The following is a 17,755-nucleotide window of genomic DNA, read 5'->3' as shown; positions in this document are numbered from 1 at the left end:
TATAGCGGAATTAGAAAAGGTTCAAAGAAAAGCGACCAAAATGATAAAGGGGATGGAACTCCTCTCGTATGAGAAAAGGCTAAAGAGGTTAGGGCTCTTCGGCTTGGAAAAGACAGATGAGGGGAGATATGATTGAGGTCTACAAAATCCTGAGTGGTGTAGAAGTAAATTGATTTTTTACTTGTTCCAAAAGTACAAAGACTAGGGTACATTTGAGGAAGTTACATGGAAATACTTTTACAACAAATAGGAGAAAATATTTTTTCACTCAATGAAGAGTTAAGCTCTGGAACTCGTTGCTGGAGGATGTGGTAACCGCAGTTAGCATATCTGGGTTTAAAAAGACCTCAAGACTCACCTCTTCCGGAAAGCCTACCCAGCAGACCTGAACTAATTCATGAACAATGCATCACATCTTTCGATCTAAGAAATGAACAATACCTCTTCCACATAATCCTATTACTTCAAACTGTACGAATTTTACCACTCTAGCCCATCCCTATCTATTCAGTCATGATCAGGGCATAGACGGGGTAGGTTAGAGTGTAAATTTTAAAGGGGCTTTGACATTAGCTTCAGAATTTTTAGTACAAGAACAGTGCTGGGCAGACTTCTGTGGTCTGTGCCTTGAGAATGGCAAGGACAAATCAAACTCAGGTATACATATAAAGTATCGCATACCTTGTAAAATGAGTTTATCTTGTTGGGCAGACTGGATGGACCCGTACAGGTCTTTATCTGCTGTCATTTACTATGTTAGTTATAATTAAGTGTACTTCTACCCTTATCCTACTCTGTATTGCTCACTAGAAGCTGTAGTCCCATCCCCGGAGACTTATCACCCTCATTGGGATTACTTTTCTCTATATGCTACTATATATTCGTCCCAGAGTTGTATTCTCTTTTCCGGAATCTTATCAGCTTCCTTGCACCTACTGTTAAGTCTATTTTCCACTCTGTATATATTCCTGGAGTTGGTACTCTCCTCTCCGGAACCTGTAAGCCACATTGAGCCTACTGCTATGCGGGAAAATGTGGGATACAAATGTAATAAATAAATGACTAAATAAAATAAAAAAAGGTTTGGACAAATTCCTGGAGGAAAAGTCCATAGTCTGCTATTAAGACAGACGTGGGGAAGCAACTGCTTGCCCCGGGTTGGTAGCACGGAATGCTGCTGCTAATTGGGTTTCTGCCAGATACTTGTGACCTGGCTTGGCCACTGTTTGGAAAACAAGATACCGGGCTAGATGGACCATTGGTCTAACCCAGTATGGCTACTCTTATGTTATTAACATATAGTATTTATTAATTAACCACATTTATGAAGAGATCCACCCAAGACGGTGTACAGTACAAATGACAGCAGATAATGACCCGCACAGTCCATCCAGTCTGCCTGACAAGGTGGCCAGAGCTACACAACATACAAACTGACAACATTTTACTCACTAATCAACCTTAAGGTGTCTTCCCCTCCCCTCCCCTCCCCCCCCCCCCCGAGTTACACTTATAGCATATGACAGTGATGGGCAACCTTTTGAGCTTGGTGTGTCAAAATTCGCCAAAAAACCGAGCATAACTCGGGTGGTGTGTCACTTCAAGAAAAATCACTGCTACTAGGACCGCCCCCGGGCCCCCCCTACCCGAGATCGCTGCCCACCCGAGGTCGCCGGGGCCCCCCTCCACCTGCTACAGGGCCCGAAACTAACCTTAAAGCCTCCTTTCACGTCGCAGCAAGCAGCAGCAGGGCAGACCTCTTCTCCTTCATTCTGTGCTCCGCCCTCGCGGACGTTACGTCAGGCGAGGGCGGGACACGGAAGGTAGGAGTGGCCTGTCCTGCTGCTGCGACGTGAAAGGAGGCTTTAAGGTTAGTTTCCGGGAGCAAGGAGGGAGGGCGGACCACACTGCGGCGGCGCCGCATGTCATCGAAAATGGCTACGCGTGTCAGTGCTGACACGCGTGTCATAGGTTCGCCATCAGGGGCATATGATATGAATGTGATATTGAGCCTGCCATGAGTGGGAAAGCGTGGGGTACAAATATAACAAAAATAAAAAAATAATATAAAATATGTATACTTGTACAAAGGGCAAGGGGTGCGATTTTCAATGTAGGGATGGGATGGGATAACATTGTTAACTGTTTGATGATGAATTTTCATATCATGCCTCCACATCCTAAGCTCTGAACTGTGCATTATTGTCATATATGTCTGGCTGTTATTATATTGCAAAGTCATCAATAAAAAATGCGTTGCTTAAAAAATATACATACTTGTTCTTGATCTGTCCTAACTAGTCTACAGTCTGTGCCCTGGAAAAGTCTGCCTGGCACTAGCCTTTCTTCCCAAATGCTGGAGTTGCCATGAAGCCCAATCCAGCCTAGCCTGATCTGCCTTTCCATAATCAGGATGCAGACAGTAGAAATCAGCCCAGCACTGGTCTTCCTTTCCAATTACTGGAGTTGGCATCTAGGCACTGCTAAGTTTTCTTTTGGTGCCACCCTCTTTCCATCCAGGGAATTCTGTCGCTGTTTTTGTCTCCACACCTCACACGGGAGGGCATTCAGGCATCCTCCAACCTCTCTGTAAAAAAGTACTTCCTGACCTTACTCCTAAGTCGACCATCCTGAAACATCAGTTCATATACATAGTAAATGATGGCAGATAAAGACCTGTATGGTCCATCCAGTCTGCCCAACAAGATAAACTCATTTTACACGGTATGTGATACTTTATATGTATACCCGAGTTTGATTTGTCCTTGCCTTTCTCAGGGCACGGACTGTAGAAGTCTACCCAGCACTCTTCTTGTACTAAGTTCTGAAGATTCTGGAATCCTAAAGAGTTACAAGATTCCAGAATCCCAATTAGTATCAACATTCCATGTAGAACCCCAAAGAGTAACATAGTACATGACAGCAGATAAGGATCTGTACGGTCCATCCAGTCTGTCCAAAAAGATAAACTCATTTTATATGGTATGTGATACTTTATATGTATATCTGAGTTTGATTTGTCCTTGCCATTCTTAGGGCACAGACCATAGAAGTCTGCCCAGCACTCTTCTTGTACTAAGTTCTGAAGCTAACGTCAAAGCCCCTTAAAATTTACCCTCCAGCCCATCCCTATCTATTCAGTCACGATCAGGGCGTAGACCGTAGAAGTCTGCCCAGCACCGGTTTTGTTTCCCAATTACCGACGTCGCCACCTAATCTCCGCTAAAATTCCACGGATCCATTCCTTCAAAACAGGATTCCTTTGTGTTTATCCCACGCATGTTTGAACATATCCTCTAATTCTACTACTTCCCCATCTCCACATGGCAACACCCAGCACTGTCAGTGAGCCATCAAGCTAGCTCTGAAATGAGCTGCTTTTGCTGTATGTGTGGTGCTGCGTCTCAGTGGAAATGCTCAGCTGAGTGTAACTGTATCAGAGCTTTGCTTATCAATGGCATAATCAGAGGGTAGACATTACCTGCCGGATATTCTGACCCACATATTCAATCACCATCTCATCGGCTGCAATGGGTTCCATAGCAAACAGGCCCCAGTCATGAATTTGGCTCTTACAGAACTTCAGCTTCTTCTTCCGGAACTGAAACCAGATGTAAAAAAAAAAAAAAAAAACATTTTAAGTAGGTGTGCAGGATCTAAGTGATGTGGCACTGCTAGAAAACATTTCCAAAAAACCTTGCGGGAACAAACTGTCCATCCTAACAAGCAGATGTGTTGCTTCCCAGTAAATACCATTATTAGGGACATATTTACCAACATGGGTTACTGCTAACACACGTTATTTTGCTATTAACCCCAGTTATTAGTAACAAGGTCTCATTGAATAAATAGGGACCTATGTTGAAACAGCACAAGTTAGTGGTAAAATAACACGTCTTAATGGTAACCCATATTGAAACTCTAAACACCAAGAGGGAAAGTTATCAGTCTCTGGTATTGTGATGTCATAATGCCTCATTCCACCAATGCCTAAGAGCCGGCCTCATCAGTGATGTCACAATGGCTTGACTTTCCTATACTTGGCTCACTTTTATTACATATAGAAGTGATTTCAATTTTTAGAGACATTTCTTTAATTAAAGGGGAAAGTTATCAGTGTAGGCTACTATTAAGAAATGTTACTTTACTGTTAACTCCAATTATTAGTAACTAACTCTCACTAATTAAATGGGACTTGTTGCAAAATAGCGTATGTTAGTGGTTAAATAAAATCTTACCAGTAGTCCACATTGATAACTATGCCCTTAACGTTTTGCGTTTCATTAAACTCTGATCACGACCAGCAAAATTAGAATCAGATATTCAGATATTTCAATCTCAGGTACCGGAACTGAATATCCGGATCATCGGAGAAACCCACAAGATATGCAGGCGACAGCCGATATTAAGTGCCAGTACCTGCAGGTAAAAAATTGGGGACAGGACTGCTTTTCATGTGGTCCTATCTCCCCAGTTAGGTGTGAGAGCACTGGCACTGAATACTGCTGGTGCCCGCATATCCTGTGGTTCTGCTTTGACTCTGCCCACGGACCGCACTGGCACTCCCTGATTGTGTCAGGTGGTCAGAGCTAATATTTGGCAGCACTATCCAGTTAAGTGCCAATGAATATCGGCGGATGACCCGCTCAGTGTGGTTTAAGTGAACAGAAGCCTCTCCTGCATGCTTTAAACACTGAATATCGACCTCAGCATTTATAATCGTCTTGAAAAATCATGAGTGCTGTGAAACAAATTAATAGGGACTGGTTTATCCTCTCAAATGCTGCTAGGACTTTGGGGCTGGGGGGTGCATTCCATTAAATATATTAGCAGCAGAATTAAAAACAAAGTATTTTCTCAGTCAATGCACAATTAAGCTGTGGCACTTGTTTCTGGAGAATGTGGTCACAGCTGCATTTTTATAAAAGTATAGAGAATTTTTTTTTTGGGGGGGGGGGGGAAGACAGATGCATTAATTAATCCTAGACAAGTAGAATTTAGGATCATCATCTCTTACTTATTTAGTGAGCAACTGGGAGTGATGGATCGGTCCTTTAGGATCTGCCTGGTTCTTCCATGTACTCCAGACTGGGCTTGATGGACCGGTCTACCGTGTCTATCTCAGCCACAAGGTCTCTTCTTAAGCTCAAATGCTCTGCCCACTTATACAGTGGGAGGGGCTAAGATGACAAGGGTGTGGCTATGTGGCACAGGTGTCACATGACTATACAGTAAAGATAAGTACATAAGTACATAAGTAGTGCCATACTGGGAAAGACCAAAGGTCCATCTAGCCCAGCATCCTGTCACCGACAGTGGCCAATCCAGGTCAAGGGCACCTGGCACGCTCCCCAAACGTAAAAACATTCCAGACAAGTTATACCTAAAAATGCGGAATTTTTCCAAGTCCATTTAATAGCGGTCTATGGACTTGTCCTTTAGGAATCTATCTAACCCCTTTTTAAACTCCGTCAAGCTAACCGCCCGTACCACGTTCTCCGGCAACGAATTCCAGAGTCTAATTACACGTTGGGTGAAGAAAAATTTTCTCCGATTCGTTTTAAATTTACCACACTGTAGCTTCAACTCATGCCCTCTAGTCCTAGTATTTTTGGATAGCGTGAACAGTCGCTTCACATCCACCCGATCCATTCCACTCCAAATAAAGACAAAAATATAAGTAATAAAATAGGATAGAAATAAAAGACGCGCGAAGAGCAAGATCAGGTGCGGAAGCGACAGCACCACGAAAAAAGCGATGGTCTGTGCTAGTACCCTATACACACGCTTATCGCCTATCAATGACAGTTGACCAATATTATACACCAAAGGGTTAAACGTCCTTACCATTAATTTAAAAAGAAAAAACATGACAGATCAACTCCTTTCTAATTTCAAATCTGTTCATGGTCGTTTTGCAGCAGTTCAATGTCATTTTTACTTTTATGAAAACAGAAAGCCAGCAGCGACAGCACTAAAGGTGTGACGCAAGCTGCCAGGACACACATCAATTGTTCTTGGACATGGTGATCTGCTTTAGATATGTAAGAGAGGGATATACACCCTAATTCTACATATGGCGCTCAAAACTGAACATGCAAATATGGGCCTGCACTCTATTTGCATATGCAATTTGAGAAATGAGCCAATTAGTGCGATAATTGGGCATTATCAGCGCTAATTGGCATTAATTTAAATTTGTGCATACATCTTTAGGCACCGGAATTATGCGTGGATCTCAAAAGGGGATGTGGCTTAGGAGAAGCATGGGTGGATCAGAGGTGTTCCTGGAATTTGTGTGCAGTTTTACTGAATAAGGGGGATCAGTGTCTAATTTAGGTGCGAGAATTTACACCAGGTTTTAGTTGGTGTAAATCCTTGTGCCCAAAACTGGGTAAAGATCCTGGTGCCAAACGTTGAATAGCGCTTACTGCTAATTTTTTTATCGGTGCCAATTTTTCAGTACCGTATACAGAATTCAGTCCTAAATGTTTCAATAGGAGGCAAATGATATCCATGTCTGTTTTACTATGGATGCGCCATATGACATTACTCTAAAGGGAAGCCACAAACACAGACAAGAAGAAACCTCTACGTGTAATCCAAAGTCCAAAGCAAGAGTAGAGGATGCCACAAAACACAACCAGCCAACGGGGTGAGGTAAAGAGTCCTTTATTCAAAGCACAGACACGATCCATGTTTCGGTGGTAAAACCACCTGCTTCAGGGGTCACAATACCACTTTCCAAGCAAAGGTTTAAAAAAACCTGGTGCAAAATACTAGCACAGGCAAATAAATCCGTCTGGAGTGTCGGACGGCCGCAGAAGCACCAGACAAACAAACAGCAATCCAATATGCTCCAAAGGGTCAGGTTTTTAAAAGATGCCACCTAGGCTGTCAAAGCAGAAAGGCTGCACCTATTTTAGAGGCACCACATTCACCTATGCGTTTTCATTAATTAGCCCCAGGGAACTATTGTGAATACACTTTTACCTACAGCTCACAGTAAAATCTTAAACCAGCAATATTCCCTATCATGAAACGCCTAGCACCCACCTGGGGCTAACCTTGCGGCCACTTAGAGGGGCTAACCCCAGCACAGTTCAGGTCCTCATGCACCTGCCACTTATGCTCTACACTAGCACCCTTCTCCTACTGACTGGATCCCAACTGCCTCTAGGTGAGTCTCCCACTCTCAAGGTGTTCTCTGGCGATTTCTAGGTTGCTGTGGCCACACTCCCAGTGGTCCCACAGTTCCTAAAAAGCACAGACCCAACACACAAACCACCAGGATTCTTAGTCAGTCCAGACAAGCAGAGGCAATAAACTAAAAAAACGTTTATTGTCATAAAAATATTGAACAGTGAACCATAAAAACGGAACAAAAATAGCACACAATAACAGGTAACTGAATATGGATCAATTATAAAACTATCTAAGCATTTGTTCACTACCTGAATAGTACCTGGAGAGTACAGGAAATATAGCTGCTCACAGGTTATAGAACATAACTGCTCACAGAGTCTCAGTGAAGAGATCCTTTTCTCTTCCCTCCCAATCTAAGACTGGGGAAAAAGCTAGTACATCCTGGCTGAATTTGAGCTCCTGGGCCAATCAGAGCCCAGAACAGCAAATTTTTAAAGTAGCTGGCCACATCGTTTCTCTGTAACAGCTTTAAACATAAACATGCACCACCTGCTGGCCAAACTAGAGAAATACACTTCAATAAATAATACAGTTTACAGGCTTAAACCGCCCAGTTTTGTCGCATTCCCGTATTACATCCTAGAATTATTGGGCTGATGGTGGTTCTTCCCTCTTTATAAGACACAGTTAAAGCATAAATTGTAGCAAGGAGGGGCAGGGGCACATAGTGGTGGAAAATAGCAGATACTGAAATAGGATCTTGTTATACATTTGACATTGTTCTGCTGGAGAGGCAGCGTGTGCAACAGCAATCACATACTGCCTCATTTTGCTATAAAGTTTATTGGTTTTGTTTGTTCATCCAATAAACAGATAAAAAATATTATCTCAGGGAAAGCAGGTAAACATTACACATGCTCCGAGGTATGTGTTTATGTTTCTTCGTATTTGATATACCGCTCCATCTGGTGCACAGGTCGGAGCTGTGCATAAGAATGTATTACATAAAACTTGTGTATAACTAGCAATCCTGACCCTGCTCCGCTTACTCTCTGCCCCCAGAACGATCGCATAAAACAGCTGCTATAATTTGTTTACATCTGCACCTACTTTAATGTGCCTATTATCTCCCCCCCCCAGATAATTTTATAACAGCTTATGTGAGAAAATAACAAGCTGTTCTGTAGCTCAAGTTCCTTCTAAAAACAACCTCTTAGCCATATTATCAGGAATAGTTAAAAGCTATGCTCAGTTTTCTGTAAAGACAGGCAATTAGCATCTTTACAAATTGAATTCCCTGAAACCCTAGAAGCAGTCAGGTTTAGAACAATGTTACAATCTAACTTTTAGAAGTCTTCTAAAAACACATTTCTTCAGTCTGGCCTTTCTGAATACAAAGAACTCTATTTGAATTTTATCCACACACTTTTCTTAATCTGATTCCCCATCTAGTCCTGCCTAATTATGCTCTCACCCAGTGCGTTTTTTCTAGCAAAAAAGGTGCCAGTACTCAAATGCCAGGCCACCCTTCGGGGTGGGGTGATCACTGGGGGACCCTCCCCACAATAGCCAGCCCTCTGCAACCAGTCACAGAATCTATGACAAGGCAGAATTGGTGTGTAGGGCCTGAGCAAATTCATTAAAACTTGGGGTCCAAAGGTCAATTTTAGCAATGGAAAACGTGCCAGTACTCAGTACCCCCAAGTACCCCCTCAAAAAAGGCCCTGCTCTCACCTATCCGTCCTTAATTATTTGTTTGCCCTTGAGATAGTCTAAATCCCTGGTTACTCACTGCACATGTATTAATTTGCTTCTTGAAGTTATTGTAATTTGTGTTATATTCTGTACGTTATCATGTTTTAATCACTTCATTGTTTGTTTGTAAGCCACGTTGAACTTGAGTCTATTTCAGGTTACCATTTCCCTACTTTTCTTTTCCCTTTCTTCGTCCCTACACCCTTTCCCACTCCCCCTCCCTTCTTCCCCCTTTTCCATGCTTCTCTCCCCTCTTCTTCCCTGCCTCACTCTCTCCTCTCCTTACAACCTACCTTAGTCTAATTACGTTTTATTGTTATATAATACTTTAAATCATTGTTAACTTCATGATTTTGTGATTTATTACTATGTAAGCCGCCCAGAGCTTGCAATGAGCGGAAATTGTGCGGGATACAAATGTAATAAATAAATAAATCTGCATCTCACACACATAAACATACAAGTCTCATTTCCACAAGTCTCTTCTTTGGACGAAGAGAAAGGCTTCCATACACCGCCACTCTGAGGCGAACACTGACCTTCAGCTGGTTGAATTTGAGCAGATCACTGTCACAGCTCCCTGTGAATGAAGAGAGAAGCCGGCGCTGCTCAGATCTTCTCTCTGAACCGGCCCGCGTGGAAGCATGAGGTTGGGCTGGGATACTCATTCCCTGCGGAGGAAATATGAAGGACAATGCCTCATATACCCAGGTCAACGTTAAGCATAACAAACCTTGTGGGGTATTATGAATTAATTAGGCTTTTAATACCACCTTGCTGAACAAATTGATTCAAAATGGTTTACAAAATAATAATCAAAATCATAAACAGAAAGATAACCAGTGCAAAGATCCATAAGACTGAGAGTTCCACCCCAACATCCAACCCAATTTAAATCAATATCTTCTAAAGGTAGAGGGGTCCTTTTACTAACAGATTTAGCGCATGCTAACAATTAGTGCACACTAAATGCCATACAGTCCACTGTATACTTACGGGTTGCATGGCATTTAGCGTGTGCTAAATCTGTTAGTGCACCTTAGTAAAAGGACCCCATAACCTTGCAAGAAAAAGAAAACCTAAAAGAAAAAAACATCTATTCAATAAATTCAAAATAACTAAAAAAGTTAAATATCAGCCTCCTTGTTATGATATAGATTATTTTTATTGTTGTTTCATTTTTAATTATTTGTTTTTATTATGAACATTATCTAGCTGATATTTGAAAGGCAAGACATAGATTATTTTAATATCTCTCTATATAAAAAGCAACACCAACGTTCTATGAAGCCTCCAGCCGGAAGTGTGAAGGGGGCGAGATATCCGGTTTCCCTATGAGTGTCTGCCCCGCCCTCTCTGTAACACAGTCAGTGAAGGAAAACAGCAGAGCACGAAATCAAATCGCTGGCTCTGTAACAGTGAAGGACTCAGAGGGGGGAGGGGAGAGAGGCCAGAGGGCAGGGACACACACACTTCCACATGCACACAGAAGAAAATATTGCTAGCCCCCCGTTTCATTTGCATCAGAAACGGGGCTTTTTTACTAGTTATTAATAATTCAGGTCACACCTTTTTCAGTTGTACTCAAGGTGACTTACATTCAGGTGCAGAAGGTATATTCCTATCCTTGAAGGACTTACAGTACATTTGTAGCAGAAGCAATGGAGGCTTCAGCGACTTGCTCATGATCAAAAGGAGCTGCAGAGGGATATGAACCAGGCTTTCTGGGTTCTAACCATTAGGCCACGCCTCTGCTTAATTTTTTGCAGAATTGGCTGATCTAGTCCTGGTTTTATTCCAGTGCATGTGGTCCTGTCAAAGATGGGCCCAAAACATCAGGCGTACCTAGGTGGTCACCTAAGGCAGGAGTCTCTCGGGGCAGCAAAGAGCAGATGCAGCCAAGTCAAAATTATAGGACCCAAAAGCCACATACTCACTCAAAGAACCATCAGCACATATTTTAGCCTGCATCTTTATAGGTTGCGTGTGTGCGATGATCACGGATCACCACTGCCATAAGGCATTCTCCAGCATGATATTACATACCTGCGTATCGATCGGAGGCTCGTCCGTGAACGCACGAGTATTGACGAGGTATTCAAGTTTGTCTTTCTTATCGATTTTATAATATCCTTCGCTGCGGGCACAGCCTGTAATATGCTCCCGCAAGCCATCCTCTCTTTTCTTCTTCTTGGGGGATAAAACACTGGTTGGTGAGAAGTGATTAAGGAACAATCCACAGGCAGCGAAAAGTACAGTGTCAGAGAGAACAAGCAGAATGCGACAGAACCCTTCCATTAGCTGAAGGGTTTGCAGTGCACAACTCTAATGAAAAGGTGAAAGAAAAGGACATTGCAGCAGTGATGATCTCACCCCAAAAAAAGTCACTCAATATTTCAAATCCAATTCTTCTTACAAATCATTTAATTGCAAAGAAAGTGGCAAATATCTTTTAAAAAATACTATAATCTCTTCTTAAAAATGGCCCCTCGTCACAGTAGCCTTCTCTCTCGACCCCTTTCTGTCAGAAGTAACCCCCAGGAAAATAAAGCAGGGATATTTTAGAGCAATTTCTCTTTTTAGAAACTTGTGCTGGCCCTCCACACCAGCTCTTGCTTGTCTGACACACAAGCTAATGGAAAGATAGAGGAAGTTCTCTCTGTAGGTCTCTGATTTTATGCACCTGCCGCTCCCTCTGCTTTCCTTTCAAAGAGCAGAAGGTTGCAGTCAAGAGCTGAGCAAAACCAAAAATCCTCAATGTAGCCACTCTCTATGCCCTTAATCTAAGACCATCTATAGAGTAGCAGGCCTAGAAGAAAAGGATGGTTGTAGAAAGTCATAGGACTATTTTATGATGCAATGTCTGATTTGAGGAACAGGGGTGATATGATACAGACGTTCAAATACTTGAAAGGTATTAATCCGCAAACAAATCTTTTCCGGAGATGGGAAGGCGGTAGAACGAGAGGACATGAAATGAGATTGAAGGGGGGGCAGACTCAAAAAAGATGGCAGGAAGTATTTTTTCACGGAGAGGGTGGTGGATGCTTGGAATGCCCTCCTGCGGGAGGTGGTGGAGATGAAAACGGTAACTGAATTCAAACATGCGTGGGATATGCATAAAGGAATCCTGTGCAGCAGGAATGGATCCTCAGAAGCTTAGCTGAAATTGGGTGGCGGAGCAGGGGGGGGGGAAGAGGGGGTGGTGGTTGGGAGGCTAGGATAGGGGAGGGCAGACTTATATGGTCTGTACCAGAGCCGGTGATGGGAGACGGGACTGGTGGTTGGGAGGCGGAAAATACTGCTGGGCAGACTTATACGGTCTGTGCTCTGAAAAAGACAGGTAGAAATTCAAGATATGAGTTTATCTTGGGCAGACTAGATGGACCATGCAGATCTTTTTCTGCCATCATCTACTATGTTGAAGCAACTACTTTCAATTACACAGTACCAACAGGTCAGGGCTGTGGGGGAATTCACTAGAAGAACCAAAGAATATGTACTGGATCACCACTGTGGAGCCACCAGACACAGCGAAAGAATGACCCCCCCCCCCCCCCCCTCCTCATTTCCATTTTTCTTATTACAAGTATTTTATAGCTCAGAAAATTTGGTTTATAGTCACCTAAATCATTAGATGTGGTGGAGACTATTAAGGCTACAGGTCAGGGCTTTACCCAACCTTAGATTCTAAATTGGTTAATCTGGATCATTCTTTCTTTCCCACTTTATGCCCCAATAAAAATGTAATCCATTTTCCAACTGTGATAAATTATGAGGGCAAATTTCTAAGCACTTTACTCAGAAAAATTGGATGCCTGAAACGTATTTTCCTTTAAAAAGCCACGGTGTGCCTACTTTAGGTCAAATTCGGAGGATGCATTCCCAGTGGCATGTTTGGGGGGAGGGGGATGGAAAATAACACATGTAGTTTATAGATTCAGATCTACAGATGTGATTTTCCATAGAACATTTTTACTCACACAAAAAAAAACAAAAGTGCAAAAGGCCAGCGAGTATTTTATACCCACCACAGCCCACATGTATTTTACCTTTGAACATTAGGCACAAAGCACCGGTGGTGGACTTTCCAGCTACGAAGACAGTCTGAAAAGTTGGACCACCAGATGAATGCGTCAGTCTTCCAAGGGTCAGATTGAAACTTATGGCCAGTTTGGTTTCGATCAAAGAGAATAAACTTTTTTTTAAGCACTTGTTTCAGTTCTGTATGGGAAGCAAAGCATGAATGCAATGAAGGCGGGGTTGGGATGGGACAATGTCTCTATTGCTGTCATTTTTAAATCCAGCTCTTGAAAAAGCCAAGATGATCCAGTTTGCAAGCTATTCACAATATACCAATATAGGCACTATGCCAAATAAAAATAAACAAATGAATGATATCGACCTGCACCTATCCAGTCAATGAACCAAGCTGATTTGCGTACGTTGTTTACCAGCAAAACCAGACTTAGTCAAAGCCCGTAAAGATCCAAAGGTGAAAACCACCAACCCAAAAATTATCATGGGGACTGTTCTAATGTGACAGCAACGTAGCCTACTGTGAGCCAAGACAAATCTGTACATCTCAGCTTCCTTTTTGAAAATAACTCCCCTGCCGCCCCACACTATGCTGGGTCCAGCTGGGTTTCACTTTCACGCCAGATTCTCTTTGTTGGATTGGCTGTCTGCGACACTGCCCCAGGACCCGTCAAACGCTTTACTGTTACAAACCAAATTCTTAGGAAGTTATCCAAATCTACTTTTAAATAGGAGAGTAGCAGACCAGTAGCTACAGATTAGTTCTAGGTTGTGACATATTTTTTTTTTTTAAAGGACCAGCGAGAACAATGAAGGAAAGGTCTTTGAGGTTTGCAAAGCTCAGGTACACCGACCTCTCTTGTTGGCTCATAGACGGGTAAATAGAACCTACGATGACATCAATAAAAGAAGAAAACTGAGGGGACAGAGGGAATAGGTTTAATATTGTACCGCCATAATGTCTTTTAAGGAAACAGACACAGGTTTTCATGGCTCTGTACAATGACTAAATGTATATCACTTAACACTGCTTATAGAAAGTGCTTATTGAGCTAGAAATAAATACATCGTTTTTACCCTTGCCTCCACCATTTAGTCTTTAGTGCATCTCAGTCCTTATCTGACTCCATGACACTCCCTTTATAAAAAAAAACCTCAGCCCCATCCTCTCACCATGCCCACAATGGAAGGGGCAATGCTGTTACGTGCCCTGCCTACATCACCTACCTAATCAGTCATCCCCTCTTCATATTCAGTACCAAGTACCCCAAAAGATTCTACCCTTCCAAGTGGCAAACTAATGCCTACAGCTGCCCAATTCTTCCCTTTATAGGGGGAACACGGTGGCAACAAGGACCATATTGGAATTCAAGAAAGCAAAGGACAAGCACAGAGGATCTCTGAGGGAGAGGAAGGGATTGTAGAACTGAGTGGGAGGCCTGGATGGGCCGTATGTTCTTTACCTGCCGTCATGTTTTAGGTTTCTATGTTACCGCTGTACCCGTGACCCACATACAGCTGCAATTATCAACACTAATTGCATTAACTGTTAACATCTGGACAACTGTAAGCTGAGGTTGGGTCACCCCACTGCTCTCCCCTAACTCTGTTTCATTCCTCATGTACTTAGGGGTCAATGCAAATCTTCTTTTCACGAGACTTGTTGGATGTGAATGGATCCCTTTTTAGGAAAGCATGCCAAGAGCAGAACAAAACACCATGGGAAACTGAGTGGTAAGTGTGGACTTCTGAGTACTACAGTCTCCTCACTGGGTTTACAACTTTAAAGGGAAACTTTCCTAGCTGAGGGATGGCCAGAGCAAAGCATAAACCTTCCTCTATAAGTTATCAATAAGATATATTATTTTCCCCAGAAATTGACATGAATGTATCAAAATACCTGCTGGCAGCATCCTCCATAACTGGGGTAGGATGGCCCCCCCAGGGCACTGTGGTTGGTTATGCCCCTCAAGGTGCCCTAGACAAGTACACAGGTTGTACCTCCCTAAAGATAACCCTGTATCTTGCTCTCACTCATGACACAATGCCCCAAAAGGATATGAGGATGGTACACCCAAAGGGTGTCATTCAGCCAGTCCATGCCATTGTCCTGCTGTAACAGTCGGTCATAGGTAATACACATAAATTTGATGTCCTCTTCATCTATTCCCCCATTCCAAATGTCATACAAAATGGTCATTTCCTCAAACTCTGAGCGGGGCTTGAAGTGAGGCTTGTGAGGTTGATGCTCGGGTGAAGGAATTGTTGAGATCTCCTCATGTCTTTTTTTGGGTCTTCTAGCCCACTGCCTTTTAGGTTTAACAAAATACTCTTCTCGTATATCCTCAGGCCGCTGGTTTTCTAGTTCCTTAAGTGGAAGCTTCTCTACCAGAGCTTCATAAGTCAATTTGTCCGAGTAGCCATCGTTCCTAAAGTCTAGGGGAACTGTTTCAAGACCTTTCACTCTGCACAAATCGTCAAGCTGGTCATCATAAAACTCTTGGCTCACAGCATTCTCCGTCAAGGCAATGGAAACAGGAGAAGGTTCGGCATTTCTGCTAGAGTAGATATCCAAGGACAGAACTGAAGGAGGAGACCGCCTAGGCCTCCCAGGTTTCCTCTTTGGGGTGGGAGCAGGAGGCGGAGGTGGAGGAGGTGGGGGAGATGGTGGAGGGGATGGTGGGGGTGGAGGCAGTGATTCAGGAGAGGGTAAATCATGTTTCACTTCTGGCTCGCTTTCCTCACTTGACATCATTCTGGGTTCTGCTACATATTCTGAAGCCACAGAGGATTCAACGTTATCTGGAGGTAATCTAAACTCTTTATGGAAATCTGCCTCTGGAGGACTTACAGAGGGAAAAGGAGAGGGGACGGTATTTACACTTATCACAATGGAAGCACGGGGGGGTTCTTTAAACATGTTCTCATCCAGCTCATCAATCGATGGTTTCTTACCAGATGTAAAGCAAGGAAGGGCAACACTGGGCTCTGGAAATGTAGGGGTGAAGTTGAAATCTCTTCCTGGAGTCCGTGGAACACCGTTATTAACCCCAGGAGACTGAGACAGGTATGAAAAGGGACTCTCAGGAATGTGAGGGGAACTGAGGGTCAGACTGTTTCCGGTAAGAGGGGCATCACTTCCTGGTGTGGCTGGAACTGTTTCTGTACTCTGTGACTTTGCCAGAATTCCTGAGGATTTGGCTAGGATGTCCCGGCCTGGTGTCCTTGGGAGTTCATCTTCAATCGGCGTCCTGGCTGTGACCAATTGCTCTGGAAAACTGTGTGGAGGGATGGAGAGTTCCTCCTTCCCAGGAGATGGTGGAAGAGGAGGTGGAGAAGGTGGCACTGGAGGGACCGGAGGAACCACAATGAGAGAATCCAAATGTGCAGTTATCTCCCTCCCAGGAGTCCTAGGGAGACTCTCTTCCCCACTGGCCACCGTTGACAACAATTTGCTTTGAAGTGCCAAGTCACTCTCATCGGATTTACCAAAATAGCTGCTTTCAGTGGCCAGGGGTAGCACAGTTGCCTCAAAGGGTGCTGAAGGGAGGGGAGTTTCTGCATCTGGGGTCTCCGGCTCTAGGACCTCCTGCACCTCCAACTGTAGCACCACACACGGCTCAGACTCCTCCTCTGAAAAACACAATCCATTGCAGCACTGTTTTAATTATCAGTACAACTGGGGTACAAAACACACTCATAAGCCATCTCCCATGTTTTACAGGACAGAGCTCGTCACAATTATGTCTACAATTTTGCTTACTTGATGGAGGGATATAATCCTTCAGCTAAGCTAAGCTCAATGTCAAATGAGTGTTCTTCTTTGGAAGACACAGTGAGACCTTGGCCACAAATTAGCATTATTCTTGTCAGTAAGATGAACCCCTGGTTTTCGTATTTAGTTTCATTGTAAATATATTTTTTTTAATTTGACCAACAGTGACTGATTGTAATTATTCAGATCAAAGAGGCACTTTTGTTAAAACAGCATTTCAATACAGACAACCAAAGGGTTAAATTCCACTGTCACGTTTGCATTGTTAGGTGTTCTCTGTCAAGGCGATTGTGTACTATTATTTTTTTTTTTAATTATGAGCGGTGATGCTCCTGATTATTTACGGCTCAATCACATTTCTTCAAAAAGGTTATTTTCATAGAACTCGTGAACAAATGTTACTGTGCTTTCCATCGGTAAAGAGGCCTGAATCATGCGAGATGTTTAATTTCTCTCTTAAGTACTAAGCAGCTTTGGTGTGGAACTTGCTACCATTTCAGATTCAATTACTTTCTGAATATTTAGTGTTTAGGAAAATCTTGAAAACATATTTATTTCGTAAATATGTATTGTTAGGAAATTAGATTGTGTTTGGCAGATGTATTGTAATTCCTGGAATGTTTGTTTTATCCAGTCTTCTTGAATTTGTGTAATCCGCGTAGAACTGTTATAGTATTTGCGGAATAGGAGTCCTGTGTAATATAACATAACATACCACCGCCAGGGAAACCAACCACTCTGTGAATGAGCCAATTTCTTCCCCTATCGTTCCTAAACAATCCCCTCCCAGCATAGGTCAAACTGTCAGCCAAAGGTCAAATGGGAATGATATCTGCACTTTTGTTCATCTGTGGCATTTCCTTCTTGAAATGGCTGCCCATGTGTTTCATTATATACAGGAACAAAACCCAGCCATTTCTGCAACTATGTCCAAACTTCTGTTGTAGCGTGCTTACAACAATCCAACATCTAGTCGGATTCAACCATATTTCGGTTTTGGCCAAAAATGTTGGTGTATTTACAGCTGAAACCAAACTTCCC

General features: G+C 43.0%; 1 protein-coding gene across 3 annotated transcripts in view; it reads right to left on the bottom strand.

Moving 5' to 3' along the window:
- Positions 1–17,755, bottom strand: part of SETD1B (SET domain containing 1B, histone lysine methyltransferase) — a 127,266-nt gene that overhangs the window by 9,709 nt on the left and 99,802 nt on the right. For all 3 annotated transcript variants that reach the window (XM_030219359.1, XM_030219357.1, XM_030219358.1), the window contains exons 13-16: positions 15,001–16,572; positions 10,948–11,114; positions 9,441–9,572; positions 3,482–3,601 (exon numbers count right to left, since the gene is read on the bottom strand). In XM_030219359.1, coding sequence (XP_030075219.1) covers positions 3,482–3,601; positions 9,441–9,572; positions 10,948–11,114; positions 15,001–16,572 — 1,991 coding nt within the window. The remainder of the gene's footprint in view (positions 1–3,481; positions 3,602–9,440; positions 9,573–10,947; positions 11,115–15,000; positions 16,573–17,755) is intronic.

Source organism: Microcaecilia unicolor, chromosome 11 (genome assembly GCF_901765095.1).
Source record: "Microcaecilia unicolor chromosome 11, aMicUni1.1, whole genome shotgun sequence".
Classification (NCBI taxonomy): Eukaryota; Metazoa; Chordata; class Amphibia; order Gymnophiona; family Siphonopidae; genus Microcaecilia; species Microcaecilia unicolor.
This window is presented reverse-complemented; position numbering and strand designations above follow the sequence as displayed.